The sequence below is a fragment of the Garra rufa genome, chromosome 9 (assembly GCF_049309525.1).
Source record: "Garra rufa chromosome 9, GarRuf1.0, whole genome shotgun sequence".
In the NCBI taxonomy this organism is placed as follows: Eukaryota; Metazoa; Chordata; class Actinopteri; order Cypriniformes; family Cyprinidae; genus Garra; species Garra rufa.
In genome coordinates, this window is record NC_133369.1 from 28,796,931 (window position 1) to 28,812,853 (window position 15,923).

The 15,923-nt window shown below is 39.0% G+C and overlaps 1 protein-coding gene across 2 annotated transcripts in view; it reads left to right on the forward strand.

Annotated features, from left to right (window-relative positions):
- Nucleotides 1-2,373: 2,373 nt before the first annotated feature.
- Nucleotides 2,374-15,923, forward strand: part of bcam (basal cell adhesion molecule (Lutheran blood group)) — a 198,807-nt gene continuing 185,257 nt past the window's right edge. The window contains exon 1 of one of the 2 annotated variants that reach the window (XM_073846782.1): nucleotides 2,374-2,612. In XM_073846782.1, the coding sequence (XP_073702883.1) occupies nucleotides 2,561-2,612 (52 nt within the window). In that variant the 5' untranslated portion in view covers nucleotides 2,374-2,560. The remainder of the gene's footprint in view (nucleotides 2,613-15,923) is intronic. The other variant, XM_073846783.1, reaches the window with a different exon arrangement.

Below are 15,923 nucleotides of genomic sequence, written 5' to 3' on the forward strand. Positions count from 1 at the left end.
CTTTAATGGATTAGCAAAAAAAAATATGGTTACAATGTAGATGTAAGCAAAGTCTTAAAGGGGTCATCAGATTCCCAGTTCATATGATTCTTTAGGGTCTTAATGAAAAGTCTATAATATACTTTGGTTAAAAATTCTCAATAGTGTAATAAAACACCCTTTTACCTTGTCAAAATCAGCTCTGCAAAAAAATCAACTCATTGTATTGCATGGTCCCTTTAAATGCAAATGAACTCTGTTCGCCTTGTCCCTCTCTGATGTGGGATTATGAGCCGTAATGTTTACTTTAACTGCATTTTGCTGTGTTTAGCGGTGAAACTTGCCAACAAGCACATTATTAAGAAAGGCTGTTTGCAAAGATGCATAAAAAACCCTTATACTCACTTCTGCTGTGGGTAAAGCTGCATCAGGAACGATTCGCACGAACTAGACGCATATGTAGATTGGGATCGTCGCTTACCTTTAAAAAAATAAAAGTAACGTTATCCTCTGTGTCTTCAGCTGCTCAGATTACAGGTATATGACTACTGCTATGTTCATTACTACATCCAACAACAGAACACCTCAATCGCTCAATCTGAGACATTCTTGTCTTCCTCTGCACCTGAGTCGGACTGTTTCAGCTCGGTGAGGGTGGGTCTAAGGTAAAGCGCTCATGTCAATCAACTATCGTGGGAGTGGCATCTGTCGATGTGTCATCACACCGACAAGAAGCAGAGAATGACCTGATTTTAAAAAGGGGATATTACTTTTAAAGATTAAAAAAATACCACTGGGTGGATTTTTATCATTGTAGTGTGGTTGTGTACACAAACTGCCAACACACATTAATGTTCAAACAACATGTAAAAGTGAGTTTTGCATCCGATGACCCCTTTAATAGGTCAATATAAACCTTCTAATTAAGTTGTGACAAATTTGGGGAGAGAACAAATATTCCAAAACTTTCTGAAAATACAATATGAAAATTAACTGCACAAATACTAGAAATGTGTACCTTGGATATTATACTTTTATTTTATTTATTTTTAAATTTCCAACTCTGACTTCTGTAGAATGGCCCATATTTAGATTTTATTTTTACTATTGTATTATTTATTTTATATATTACATTTATATAAAAGTATAGAAAATATATTTATATATTTTTATATACAAAATTATTATTTATTTGGGAATAGGATCTGCAAAGTTGAAGGGCAGACAGTGAGAATTTTGGCTTGACAGAAAACCTATCTCTGCTATCAAACTACAATACTGTTATAGAGCTGTATAAAAATGTATATTTTTTCTTCTGGATTCCACAGAAAATCATCATACAGGTTTGAAACAACATGAGGGTGAGTACATGATGATACAATTTTCATTTCTGGATGAACTATTCCTTTAACAGCCTGTCTGTTCATATCTGTCTGCCTCATCTCTTATGTAGTTGTTACTGGAAAATGTTTTTGTTTTTTATTTAAAACAAATTTCCCAAAGCTTCCCTTATCAGTATACGGCTGTTTTTTGAAAACAAACTTTAACTGATTGACCCATTTTTCCTAGAGGATACTATTACTATTCCTTAACTTTCCAGCACTGGATTTTCAGATTTGGAGTACAGCAGTGCCTGTGCATAACCATGTCAGTGTGGACTTTGAAGTGCAAAGAGTCACTTCTGGTGTTACGAGATGAGCAGTTTAATACATTGCCATGCTGTCATGACCCAAGTATAGCCCAAAGTTACAGTAATGACACAGCTGAATATATCACACATCCTCTCTATCCAACACAAAAGCTCCACCCTCCTGTCTACTCTCTCCTCTTCTTTCATCACTTTGCCCTATTCCATTTCCCAAGCCTCTCTCCTCTTATCGGGTTCGATAATGCTCTCTCTCTCTCTTCTGCACCCCACTCTCGCCCTGAGAAAAGTGAAGCAGCTGTTTTGCTCCAGCTATCCCAGGAATGCCTGTTTGAAACCTAGTGTGAGCTGAGAGACTATTATTACCAAAGGGACACACAGATGAATGATCTAAATCAGTGGACGAGCTGAAACTGCAGTGCATCCTTGTCAATTTTTCAAAATCTGTATTTTGAATGTATTATGTATGTATCTGTATTATGTATGTTTACCAATAAGTTCTGTGCAAGATTAGGTTCATACAAATTTGCAGATCATACCAAAAAGAGACTTATTGGATTACTTTAGTGCCTTAAAATTAAATCAATCACTATTATTCAATACATTACCCTTCTTAGTAATTAGCGCATAACGTGTAAAAGTCTCTGGTCTCTTGGCCGTGTGCGCTCACTCCAGCTGCACTTTACTCGTTTGGGAAGGGAGAGGAGAGGAGAGGGGAGGGGCGCACGGTCACCTTTTGTGCAAATATATCAGCCAAGTCACTGCCATCCGCATCAGATTTCTTGCGCCAAGAAGGACGGGGGAGCGCACTGCACTACTGCGCGTGAACGCGAAAGCAGAGGGTGAAGGAGCTGTACCGAGACGAAAAGCTGCAAAGAAATACAACGACGCGACGCGAAACAAAGCCGCTAAGTTGAGACAACTGTGGAGAGAACGATGTTGGGACCGTTCGGGATTTGCTGCACCTTGCTTGCTCTAGCACTGCAAGGTAAGAAAAGCCTACTTAAAAAAAAAATAGAGTGTTTACTAAATAAATTGTTTTCTTATTTAATCACACGCTTCGTACTTTCTAAGTGTAAAAGTAAATAACATTTGAGTGTGGAGTAAATTAAGCGCGGGTTACTTTTCTGTTGGTTCTTGGAACAACCTGTTACCTTGTAACCTATATATATGGAGGATAAATGAGCGCAAGTGTCGAAAGCAACTTTGGAGACTGCGAGACATTGAGCAGAAGACATTTTAAAACACTTACTTAAAATAAACAGTTTTTTAGTGGCTGTTGGCGTCTTTGGGGGTCTCATGTTTAAGTCAGGGAATGGTTCAAGGGTTAACAACCCGGAATGGTCTTGGTCTTTGAGGAGGGGAGGGACGCTCCTGCTCCGCTGCACTTGAGAGCGGCAGTATCAGCGCTGCTCCGTGCGCACTGTCGCCGGACAGACGCGCCTACTTTCATCTGAGTTCAAGTGTACGGCTGTAAAAGTCTATTTATCACGTCAATATGATTCTGTGTTGTTAAAATATAAATGTACGGATTCTTATGTATTACTATTTGAACAATCTTTCAAAGATCATAAAATAGGACACAATGGCGTAAAGTGGAATTCAACATTCTTCGTTAACTCATCTGAGCAATTGGGTTTACAATATTATGATTAAAATTCAACTACTTTTTGACTTATTACAATTAATGCTACAGATATCTTAGATATAAAACTATCAGAGTTACCTATATACAAGAATATTCAACAGAACAGACAGTAGAATCAAGTTCTTGCACCTCCGTACTAAACCCAAATATCAATTTGACCTCTGTTAAATGCTTAAAATGTTTTTCAAGTACCTGCATTTTATTCATTAAGTGTCTGTTGGAAGGAAAATAATATCTGTTAATATTCTGTGAGGATATATGAACCTGCTCTGAGCTTTCAAGGCCATTGCGCCGTAACTGTCTGCACCCTGCGGTTCGGTTGGTAGTTGGTTTTGTTCTGCTTTGAAGTGTTTGGCTTCCTATGACCAATGATTTTTCAGCATTGAGGGACTGTAGCCCTGCCTCTAGCTCCGCCCATTCTCTGACTGACCGTCGTTGCCACTTTATTCACGTATGTGTTGATGTATTATCACTTTTTAAAATGAAGCCTTAATGCCAATTAGTTTGACTTGTAGATACGTTTATTTCATTTTGACACCAAATTTAAAATTCAAATTTTATGACTGACGACTTGACTTATGTCAATATTGAAAGTCTGCATGTTTTCCACTTCAGCATGAGTAAAAACACTCATATAAAGAATCTCTCTCCAAAAAAATAACCCTCCCAGGCAGACATTCTTCACCATCCCAGAGGTACTTGTGTTTTATCTTTCTATCTGCTCTTAAGGCTGTCTCACTCCCCTCCCCTACTGCGTATCTGGCTCTTCTAGTATTCTCACCTTCTTTCAATGCTGCGGCTATCTGCAGTCTTTTTTTGCCTGCCTATCTTATCCCTCTGCGCCCTGCCTTTCTTCCGTTGTCTGAGGCTCTTCTCGTGTCCAGTGTGAAAATACGTGCAGACAGAAGTGTTTCTTCTGATGAGCTCACTCAAAACTCCAGGGGGCTGCGTTTGGGTTTAATACACTGATCTGTGATGCTGCTGTTGCTCTGAAAGCAAGTCCTCTGAGATCTCTTCAGTAGCTGTTTTTCCTCTTTCTGTAACTGAAATGTCATTAAGAATTTACTCATTGCATATGCTTAATTGGGATGATCATGAGATCTGCAGTTACTCTCTTCTGATGCCAAACTATCTAAAGGCCAGACTGGTTTGGCAGTTTCTAGTGTCATAACACGTGATCCGTGACTTCTCAAACTCAGCAAGGTTGAGGTCTAACAGCTTCTTTTCTTTGAGCGCGTCAACAGGAAAACCTCTTTTAACGACTTTATCCTCTTTCCGGGCATAAATTTCAATTGATCCGTAGCGTTTAACTGCCAAATGACAGCCGCTGGAACCCTGCCCGTTCATTTCAATTTGTTGCCTACCTCTCCCAGAGGTACGCCAGCCTCTGCTAGAGCTTTCATATAATTTGCCTTATAATGGAAGTCTCAGTGATTAGCATTTAAAATGGTTCCCTTCCAGCCTCATATTGGAGCCACATGACCTTGTTACTGTAACCACCAGCACTGATACCAAAGCAATACCCTCTCAGATGACATTTACACAACATTATTTGCATTTTCAAACCCCGGTTGCTTATTCTTAGGCGGTATTGGTGCTGCACCTCAGCTACTGTGCGCGTTTGATCGCGGTGGGATGTCAGAAGGTGGCGGAAAGAATCATCGAGACAGCTTGTCAGCTGAGTTTAAGGAGCCGCGCAGAAACAACGCTCTTCTCTTCTTTGTCTATTTCCCCTGCTCATTTCCTTGCCTAAATTTTCTCCTCAGCAGAACCTCCCCAACCGCAGCGGCATCAAACGCAAGCGCGCACACTCACATCACCCCCTGCAGCCGGCAGTAATTATTATGGAATTAGGAGGCTTCAAATTAAAACCCCGCTCTTTGTGCTGGGCCAGCAGATAAAAGCCAATCTTGTGTCTGAGGTGGCTTCTGCGAGCTCCTATAGATATCCATCACGCACCCACCTGCGCAAGAACCTAGTCACGCACACCTGTGTGTGCGCTACGTAAGGCCACACGTTGTGCAACTACACAAACCCAAGGTGCTAATTTGGCCGGCGATGATGGTAATGGTGGAAAGAGCCCGGTAAAGTGTATGATTGGGCTCGCTTGCAGCGGGCCCCAGTCTCTCGTTGTGATTCATGCCCGTGAGGAGGGGGGAGTCACTGCTTGGAATGAGAAGCATTCAGCAGGGGACAGGTTACATCTCGCCCCCTGACTCTTCAACCCCCCGGATTCTCTCTCTTTCTATCCCGTCTTTATTTCTCTCTCTCTTTCGTTCGGCACAGATGGACACGCTGGCTGCCAGTGAAAGCAAGTCACGCAACCACAACACACTGGTTTTAATCCAAGATCACAATATGGCACTTTGCTGGTAGACCATAAAGCATTTTTTACACGTCGATCACATTTTAGTGGTTTGACAGCCCCCTGATCCTGTAGCATGTGGTAGTTAATCACACTTAAAGTTATTAAAAAAGTGTGACATTTATAGACTGACTTTACATATTAACTTGATTGACGAAACTTAAGCTGAAATCCCATACTGTTTGAGAAATATTTGTGATCCTGGACACACAAAAGGCCTCATAAGACTAATTTTTTTACTGAAAATGGAATAAACAAACAGCTTTCAATTGATGCATGGTTTGTTACAATAGGACAATATTTGGCCGAGATACAACTATTTGAAAATCTGGAATCTGAGGGTGCAAAAAAATCTAAATATTAAGAAAATCGCCTTTAAAGTTGTCCAAATGAAGTTCTTAGCAATGCATATAATCAAAAATTAAGTTTTGATATATTTAAAGTAGGAAATTTTGAAATATCTTAATGGAACATGATCTTTACGTAATATCTTAAAGATTTTTGGCATAAAATCAATCATTTTGACCCATACAATGTATTTTTGGCTATTGCTGCAAATATACCCGTGCTTAAGACTGGATTTGTGGTCCAGGGTCACATTTGATGAAGAATAGTCCATCAAAATTCAGTGTTCGGTGGTTTAACATTAGAAAAAGAAGAAATTAGGACAGCCATATGTATTTTTATTGTAGTTATGCAGTTGTAATGTAAAATAAAATTGTTATTGTATTTATTTATATAGGTATTTTCTTTTATTTATTAAATTTATATTAATTGATCGCCATATTAATATTTAATCACCTAATTTTGACCAAATTGTGTAGCCTTACAAACAGTAAACCTGGAGTTGTTTAAAACCGTATTTTAAATTGAAAAAATGCTATGTGATTTTTCAGTTGCGTCTCTTCATTGCTATTTGCTTTACTTCATTGCGATCCTCTCCCGTGGCCTCATGGGATGGTAAAGTGTCCATTGGATGCACATTTCAGAATCTCGCTGCTCATTTGTGTAATTTTTGCCTATTGTTTTACAAATACAGACATACCACTCTTCGCATACAGTTTTTCGCCTATACAATATAGTTAAGAAGTATGCATATTTGTTACTCATCTTCGAAACTCTGATAGAATTACAGCTGAAAGATTCTTAAATGCTTTAAATAATAATCAAGAGCCTTTGGGCTTGTTTTAATTGTTTTGAGACCTATCATGAAAGCTTGTTTTCGGATTGGCAGCAGTTCTTTTGGCAGCCGGTTTGAGGAAAGCTCACTGCTCACTGCTCTGGCACAAAACGCCAGCAACCACATGCTTGCTCAGATCCCAAGCAGTCTGTCTGTTCATCTTAATATCATCTAAGCCAGTTTTCCATTATCTTTTTTTGCCTTGTGTATCTCCACAACCCCGTCTAGATGCAAGCACCCTCTCATCTATACCAAACCTTACATGTGTTACTTTTATAAACTTTTGTAATGTATAAATTAAGTAGCATTTAACATTTATGTTACGATTAGGTTATGGAAGGTTACAGAAGGCCACTTTTCAAATGAAAACAATCTATTAGCTTCTTCTGTCTTTAAGGAGACACTAGAGCTTTGTTGTGTTTGACAAGTTTTAAGAGTTCTGATGGCATTTATAGAGAAGCTTTATCATTTATAGAATTTCTTATGTAGTAAGTTTTATAAAAACAGCTCTTCCAAATATGTGTTTCTGGACCACAAACCAGTCTGAAGTAGCATGGGTAGCCTATATTTGTAGCAGTGGCCAAAAATAAATTGTATGGGTCAAAATTGTTGATTTTCCTTTTATGCCAAAAATCATTACGATATTAAGTAAAGATCATGTTCCATGAAGATATTTAGTAATTTTCTACTGTAAATATATCAAAACTTAATTTTTGATACATTGCTAAAAACTTAATTTGGACAACTTTACAGGCGATTTCTCAATATTTAGATTTTTTTTTTTTTTTGGCACCCTCAGATTCCAGATTCTCAAATAGTTGTATCTCAGCCAAATATTGCCCTCAACGTGCAATGGAAAGCTTATTTATTCAGCTTTCAGATGATGTATAAATCCCAATTTCAAAAATTTGACTCTTAGAATGGGTTTTGTGGTCCAGGGTCATGTATCTTTTTTGTGTTCTGCAGAAGACAGAAAGTTGTGCTGTTTTGGAAAGATTGGTAAATGATGACAGAATTGTCATTTTAGGTGAACTTTGCGTTTAAGTAAGATTTCAGTCAGACTAAAGTTTTCAGAAAAACAAATGATTTTTTGGTCCAACTAAAGTTGAACTTTTGAAGTACACGTAAACATATTGACTGATCTGAGCCACAGCAGTTCAGATGTTGCTGCAGATGTTACACACTCAGACACAACACACACAGAGAGTTTTAATACTGTGGATTAGCTCTGTCTGGATTGCTTCTGCGTTTGTTAGTCTCTCTTTTTGTTTTCAGTAATGGTGCTGTTTGCGATCAGTGGGTGACTATTGATGTTTTGGGTGATTTACGGGTGGTATTGTACATGCTCCGGCATAGATAACTGTCTCTTGTATACACAGAGAGGTTGACTGGGAGGACAGACAGTGTGTCTATAGATTCAGTGCTGGCAGGGAAGAATTTATTCATGCAGACCCACTGAGCTTTTTCACTTAGAATTTATAACCAGCACTGCTGATAGAGTCATTTCTTGCAGTATCCCTCATCACTCCTCCCTTCTTCTGCCGGCTGCATTGAAGCCCCCCCACCAATCCTCCCGTCTTTCATAAAATCTGGGCCCTGCCCAGTCCTTCAGCGTTCAAACACTCTGCCCACACTACAAAGCATCCGGGCAAGGCAGAAACAGAGATAGAGGAAGCCCGGTAGCCCGCTGGCCTTTGATTTCACCAAGGCTGCAGCTTCAAGGCTGTTATTAGTGGCATACAGGAAACAGAGTATGTGGAAGATATTTTGTGTGTGCGCATTATGACTGTTTTCTGTAAAGGATGTTGAAGTGGTCTGATACTAAAGTGGGGAGCAGAAGGATATGAGGCGCAGTGAAAAGCTGCATCTGTGTGTTAGGCTATAGTGCTTTAAAGAATAGGCGCTTCGGAGGCTCTTTGGGGAGACGAGGTTAAGAGCGGCTGATCCATTTAGCTGTGGAGATCGGCAGGGTGATTGGCCGACGCAAATCCTGAGGCCTCTCTCAGGCATTCCTAATGGATTCAGGGCTGATGGGTTTCCTTTTGGGGAAAATATCGCTTTTTAGCGAGGAACTTGGGTCGTGCTACACTATCGTCCATCTTGTAGTACATTACCGTGTCTCCCTTAGCTCTATTATACCCGTATCGATTTGGAGATGGACATTAGTTGTTCTGCATTGATTTGTTTATCCTAGCAGTGTTTGGGGATTCGGCTTACAAGAAATGCTTCATCTTGACGCACTTTTACAGCTTGTTTTCTGTCTTAGGTGATCTGTTTTGTGGTGTAACTATATATAAGATTGGATGATTACAAAAATTACTTAAAAATCCACAAATACATTTTCTGACAATATTTTTTCCTCTATTTTTACATATTTGCTTTAAAAACTAATATACATATCAAGGGAGGCAGTGCCTCAAAATATTGGATAATAAAAATAGAGTGGGACAAAAACAAAGCGTGCTGTAAGTTTGGTGGGGGTTAATTGAGAATAAATGGGGGAAAGTCACGTGAGAAGCAATGCCTCCATCGCGATATGATTAGATATGACTGGTTATGTTTGACTGTGATTGGTTCATGCAATACATCCTGCCTCTTGTGTTCTCGTTTCGCGTTCGCAAATAAGTCTGAATAAAGAATATAATGCCATTAATGTGAAGACTAATTTAAAAAAAGTAAGTAAACTACTCACACACTTAGATATAACCACTTTGTTACATCAAAAGAAGACTTAAAATTGCATGAAAACATGATCTGCGGGAATTTTTAGTGAGTAATCAGCTTGGTGAAATTGTAAAAATATTATGTTTTTATTTAAACAGCCATTCAGTAAAAAAAATAAATAAAAATTTGTTGAGTCAACTTAAAATAATTTGTTACCCTGCTGCCTTCAAATTTTAAGTTCAGTCAACTCAAATAAATTTAGCCAACTTGAAATGTTAAGTTGTACTAAGTGACAATTTAGATATTTGAGTTGGCTTAACAAATAATTAGGTTTGTTAAACTTAAAAGCTAGGCAAGTTACCCAGCTGCCTTAACATTTTAAGTTGAATCAACTCAAATATCTAAATTATAACTTAGTACAACTTAACATTTCAAATTAACTAAACTTTTTTGAGTTGACTGAACTTTTTAAAATTTAAGGCAGTCAGGTAACAAATTATTTTACAGCCGTGGCCTAATGGTTAGAGAGTCGGACCTGTGACCCAAAGGTTGCAGGTTCGAGTCCCAGGTCCGGCAGGGATTGTAGGTGGAGATTGTGAATGTACAGCACTCTCTCCACCCTCAATACCACGACTGAGGTGAGTCCCTTGAGCAAGGCACCGTTCCCCCAACTGCTCCCCGGGCGCCGCAGCAATGGCTGCCCACTGCTCCGGGTGTGTGTTCACGGTGTGTGTGTGTTCACTACTGTTTGTGTGCACTTGGATGGGTTAAATGCAGAGCACAAATTCCTAGTATGGGTCACCATACTTGGCCTCACTTCACCTCCTTTCCTTTCCAAACAAATTATTTTAAGTTGACTCAACAAATAGTTTTAAATATTTAACACTTTTTTATGATCAAATCATAAGTAATCAACTCATGTTTTCCACACATTATTTTATTGAATGTGACCCTGGACTACAAAAACCATAAGGTTCAGTTTTTTTTTAAATCGGATACAGCGATATTTGGCCAAGATACAACTATTTGAAAATCTGGAATCTGAGGGTGCAAAAAAAAAAAAAAAAAAAAAAAACCTAAATATTGAGAAAATATAGATTTAAGTTGTCCAAATAAAGTTCTTAGCAATGCACATTACTTATAAGTTGATATTTTTAATCAAAGTTTTGATTGTAAAAATATTTAATGATTTATGGCATTAAACAAATATCAATAATTTTGACCCATACAATGTATTGTTGGCTATTGCTTCAAATATACCCGTGCTACTTATGAATGTTTTTGTGGTCCAGAGTTACAAGGCTGCAAACAAATTGTTAATTCAGAGCTCGTTCACAGACAATAATCACACTTATTAATTCTGATGTCTTCTGAAGTCTGAATGAGAGTCTTAAGTCATGAGTTTTGAGACAAGGAAAATTAGGAAACACAAATAGCCAAGCAAAACAATTAGTGATATATTTTATAACCCCAATAAAATCCTCACAAATACTTAATCAACATTCAATGTGTCGTCCAGCTCTAAGTAGATCCCAGGCTACTTTCTTGCCCTAAGTCTCAGTCATTTGCGTCACATCTCAGTTGGACCACCATTGCAGCTGGTTTAAACTGTGCCAGCTTTACCTGATGTGCCTGAAAACACAGTCATGTTGAAACAGTGCTTGTTTAAGAGCTCTTCAAACATCCCTTTCCTCACACAGACTATGCCCATTGTCCTTATACTATCAGCTGGCAAACATTCCCCGGAGAACAGTCTACTGACGCAAGGGAGAGAAAAGCCTTTATAGCCCTCAGCTTACGGCTGTTTGGTTAGTCGAGCGCACCCCCGGGCTGAGCTATTCACTGCCCCGCACTCGAGAGACCCTTCAAGATGTGTTCTCGCTGGAGATTAAACACACACACAAACACTATTTGTAATCCTGACCTTTTGTTTGCACTCGCTCTACCTAAAAAATATACACACACAGAGTTGTAAAAAATGAAAAAAGGTGCTTTTATTAGACAAGTTTGGTTCTTGTTTAATGTTCACTTCCACAAATCACATACTTTTGTTCACTGTTTAAATACTGTTTGGGTGAATCATAGTTCAGTAGGTGAAACTAGATGTCCAAATTGTGTGTGTGAGTGTTTGTTTCCGGCTCTCCATTTGCACAGCGTGTGCCTTTAACTTAAAGGACTTTTTTTTTTCTTGAGACGGTATTCTGCAGTTTTTTAATCTAGTTAATGGTTAGCCAAGCATTGTTAACCTCTTCAGCGAAAATGGTCACTGTTTGACGAGCTGCATTGTTCCTTTAACAGCGCTTGACCCGTGAAGCACCGCAACACCCTCTGCTGAATTGAAAATGTCCTCACATAGATGGATTAAATAAGTGCATTTGCGAGTCTGTTTGTGTCTGAGGTGATGCTGCAGAGGAACAAGGTGGTTTCTGGCTATTCAAATGTGTAAAGTAACAACTTTTATAATATTTGCGCATTACGTGGCCAGAGGGATTGTGTGTTTGTGTGAGTCAGACAGACATTTGGGGAAGGTTTGAGTATTTGAGACTGGGGCTTCCCCGTTCACACGCTGAGATTGGGTGTCAGATCACATTTCATTTAGTAGACACATGTTCAGGTGATTACCTGCGGGAGAAGAGCGTCTCTCGCTGTACTCAACCTCAACCCCCATGACCTGCTCTGTCTCTGTAACACACACTTTGCTGTCCTGTATGTTGTAAAACCTGTGTGAACATGACTTTGAATATGACCAGCACTAGAAGTTGTTATACGGTTTTATGCGAAAATTTGGAAACTAGCAGAATCTGTGAAAATGTGAATAATTTTCATACAAAATGCATGTTATTTTTTATTTAGTACTGTCCTAAGTAAGATATTTGACATAAAAGATGTTTACATATAGTCCGCAAGACAAAAATAGCTGAAATTATTCAAATCACCCCCTTGCAAAAGTGTGGGAACCTTTGGTTCTTAATATTGTGTGTGGTCACCTGGATGTTGTGTGTTGGTTGTTCATGAATCCCTTGTTTGTCCTGAACAGTTAAACTGAGCGTTGTTCTTCAGAAAAATCCTCCAGGTCCTGCAGATTCTTCAGTTTTCCATTATCTTTTGCATATTTGAACCCTTTCCAGCTGTGACTGTATGTTTTTGAGATCCATCTTTTCACACTGAGGACTGAGGGACTCAAACACAACTATTAAAAAAAGGTTCAAACATTCACTTATGTTCCAGAAGGAAACACGATGCGTTAAGAGCAAGGTAAATTGCACTTAATTTGTCTTCTAGAAAACATGCAAGTATCTTGTGTTGTTTCTGAAGGGCAGTACTAATGGGAAAAATGATGTATTTCAACAAAATAAGAAATATTTGGACATCTTTATCCTGGTCAAAAGTTTTCACCCCCACAGTTGTGTTTGAGTCCCTCAGTTGTCCTCAGTGTGACAAGATGGATCTCAAAACCATACAGTCACTGCTGGAAAGGGTTCAAATATGCAAAATATACTGGAAAACTGAAAAATCTGTAGGACCTGGAGGATTTTTTTTCTGAAGAACAGTGCTCAGTTTAACTGTTCAGAACAAACAAGGAACTCACAAACAACCATTGTTACAATTATTCACATTTTCACAGATTCTGCAAGGGGTTCCCAAACTTTTGCATAAAACTGTATAGCAAGGAGCTGAAGATCTAAATTACCAACTTTTTGCTCTTGCTCTTCAAAAAAATCAATTAAATATCATATGTCTTGTTTTCTTGTGAGAATATGAAAGAAATTAAGGTTTTTGAGGGAAACATTCCAGGATTTTTCTCCATATAGTGGACTTCAATGGCAGCCAATGGGTTGAAGGTCCAAATTGCAGTTTGGGTGCACCTTCAAAGGGCTCTACACGATCCCAGACGAGGAATAATAGCATTATCTAGCAAAACAAACTGTCTTTTTTTTTTTTATTAAAAATGTATATACATTTTAACCTTCAACCCATGGGTTGAAGTCCACTATATGGAGAAAAATCCTGGAATGTTTTCCTCAAAAACCTTCATTTCTTTCATATTCTCTCTAGAAAACAAGACATATGCTCTTAAATTACGTGTTTAGATTTTAGCATTTAGATCTTCAGCTCTTTGCTGTATAACAACTTCTAGTGCTTCAACCCATTGGCTCCCATTGAAGTCCACTATATGGAGAAAAATCCTGGAATGTTTTCCTCGAAAACCTTAATTTCTTTTCGACTGAAGAAAGAAAAACATGAATATCTTGAATGATAATTTGCAAATAAGGAAATGAAAGAACCTAATTTAATAAATTATTTAACAAGTCTTATGCAATACTATGCAATTTTGCTTCCTCCAGTTTGAAATATGCTTACTATCTTTACTGAAAAACATGACAGGAATATTATCTTATTCTCTCTCCTTCCCTCTTTCCTCTATATCAAAACCCTTCATCCCTGTAGATTAGCAAACGCTCTGCTTTAGTGTGTGGTTAATGAGTGTCCCTGGCTGATAGCTAATCAGTAAGGTGGTCTGATGGACCCCAAGGAGCGCAGTGCCAACTCTAATTCTGTTGCCTTGCTGATTGACACTCAGCTTGATAATCATATTCAGGCCTGCGGGGCCCCAGCATTGGTTCCCCCCTGCATAATCTCAACCAATCAGTGATTTCCCTGTACAGTACTAGCATGACTGACATTTAGGCATGGCTACATTTCTTATTGAGTATCAGGTTTCGTACCTTGTCGTTTGTTATAGGTTGTAGCCATCCATTTGCTCTGAAATGAAATCTTATTAATGGCCTGTAATCAGTCTTAAATGCAATTTTCGTTTCTCAGAGAACACAGATGAAGTTTGTAACATTCGCATTATGCCTCAACTCCGACGGGAAGGATATTTTTACCAGCGCTAGGATCTCAAAAGATGCTAATATACCGGTTTATCGAGTTTGAAGAACTAAAGTGTAGCACAAATGAAAATCTTGTTATGTATTATCAAAGGAAATGGGCTTTGTGCGATCAAATTAAGCTTTCATGAGGGCCAGTAATTCTTTGTTTGCTGTCTATTCCTCGCAGAGTCCAGAATCTTTTAAAAGACAATTATGCAGACAACGCGGCATTTGGCTTACGATGGATTAGTTGAGTTCGTTAAAAACACAGAAGCTCATGAAATGGTTCTGCGCTAAGACACACAGGGCTTTAACTCTTTAAGACGGACTTAATTAGACTGTTATTTTGGAAAGAGGTCGTCACGCTTTGGAAGATAGAATCTGTTAGGCATATGTTTGAGGGACTTTGTTGGTGTCTTCAGTCTTTCTGGTGTCCCGTATGGGGTGTGGAACACCCGCTGACAGCGGCGGCTGTCACTCCACGACTCGGCTGAACATTTTTGGGACAGCGGTCAGTCTAACCCCTCCGTTCCTTGCCAAGTAACCATGGCGACAGGCACGTGGAATTCCCTAGTCAATTAACAGTCGGAGTGGGAGTAGGAGAGGGCGTGTGGGCGCATATTGACTGGTGCGGTGGGGAGGGCTGACGGGGCGAGAACAGAGGACACATGTTCATTAAAATCATCCATCCTGGATCAGATGGTGGATCTGGAGATTTTTCCCTCCCTCCCTTTTTCCCTCCCAGTCTCTTTGAAATGCTTGTGTTGCTGGTTTGCGAGTGTGATACTGTACCTCAGTGGGCTGAAGGCAACTTTCTCACACTGCTCTGCCCTTTCCTTTGTCCTTCATTCATTCTCAGTCGCTTTGTTAACATCTCTCTTTCTTTTGGGGAAGCCCCTGTCCTTTTCTCTGTTTTCTCATCTCTTTCCTCTTTAGTTGCCCAGTCATTAGATTCTCTAAACAGTGACACCATACAGTACAAGTAGTAACTGAAAGTTATACATACAAGCAAAGTTGTCCTAAGACAAGAACAGGTATTGTTTTGGTTTTGGGACAACATTGATGAAAGGTTTTGATCCACTTCAAATGTCGACTACTGTATCACAAAACAGTGATGTTAAATTGTAATATTTCACAAAATTACTGTATTTTTGATCAAATAAATGCAGCCTTGGTAAGCGTAAAACACTTCTTTCGAAAACATACAAATATACTTAAACTTTCTGAATAGTAGTGTATTATTATTTATTACAATTTTGGTTATGTAGGGCCCAAGGCGTCTAAATCCACTTCTATCTTCTCACTTTCTGTCTACATGCGGCCACACACATGCACACCCACATGCTCTTGTACCTGTGCAGCAGTTAAAGGACAAGGCTACATTGTTAAGACATTCCTGGGGCTGCTGGAATGCAGGTATTAATGCGGAGTGATTAGACACAGCGAGAGAACGAGCACAGACAGGAGGGGGGAGTGACAGAAGGGAAAAAAGAAGGACAGAGGGGCTGGATTTGGGAAGAATGAGTGGAGAATGAAGTGATAGACTGAGGGAACATTGCAGAAAGAGA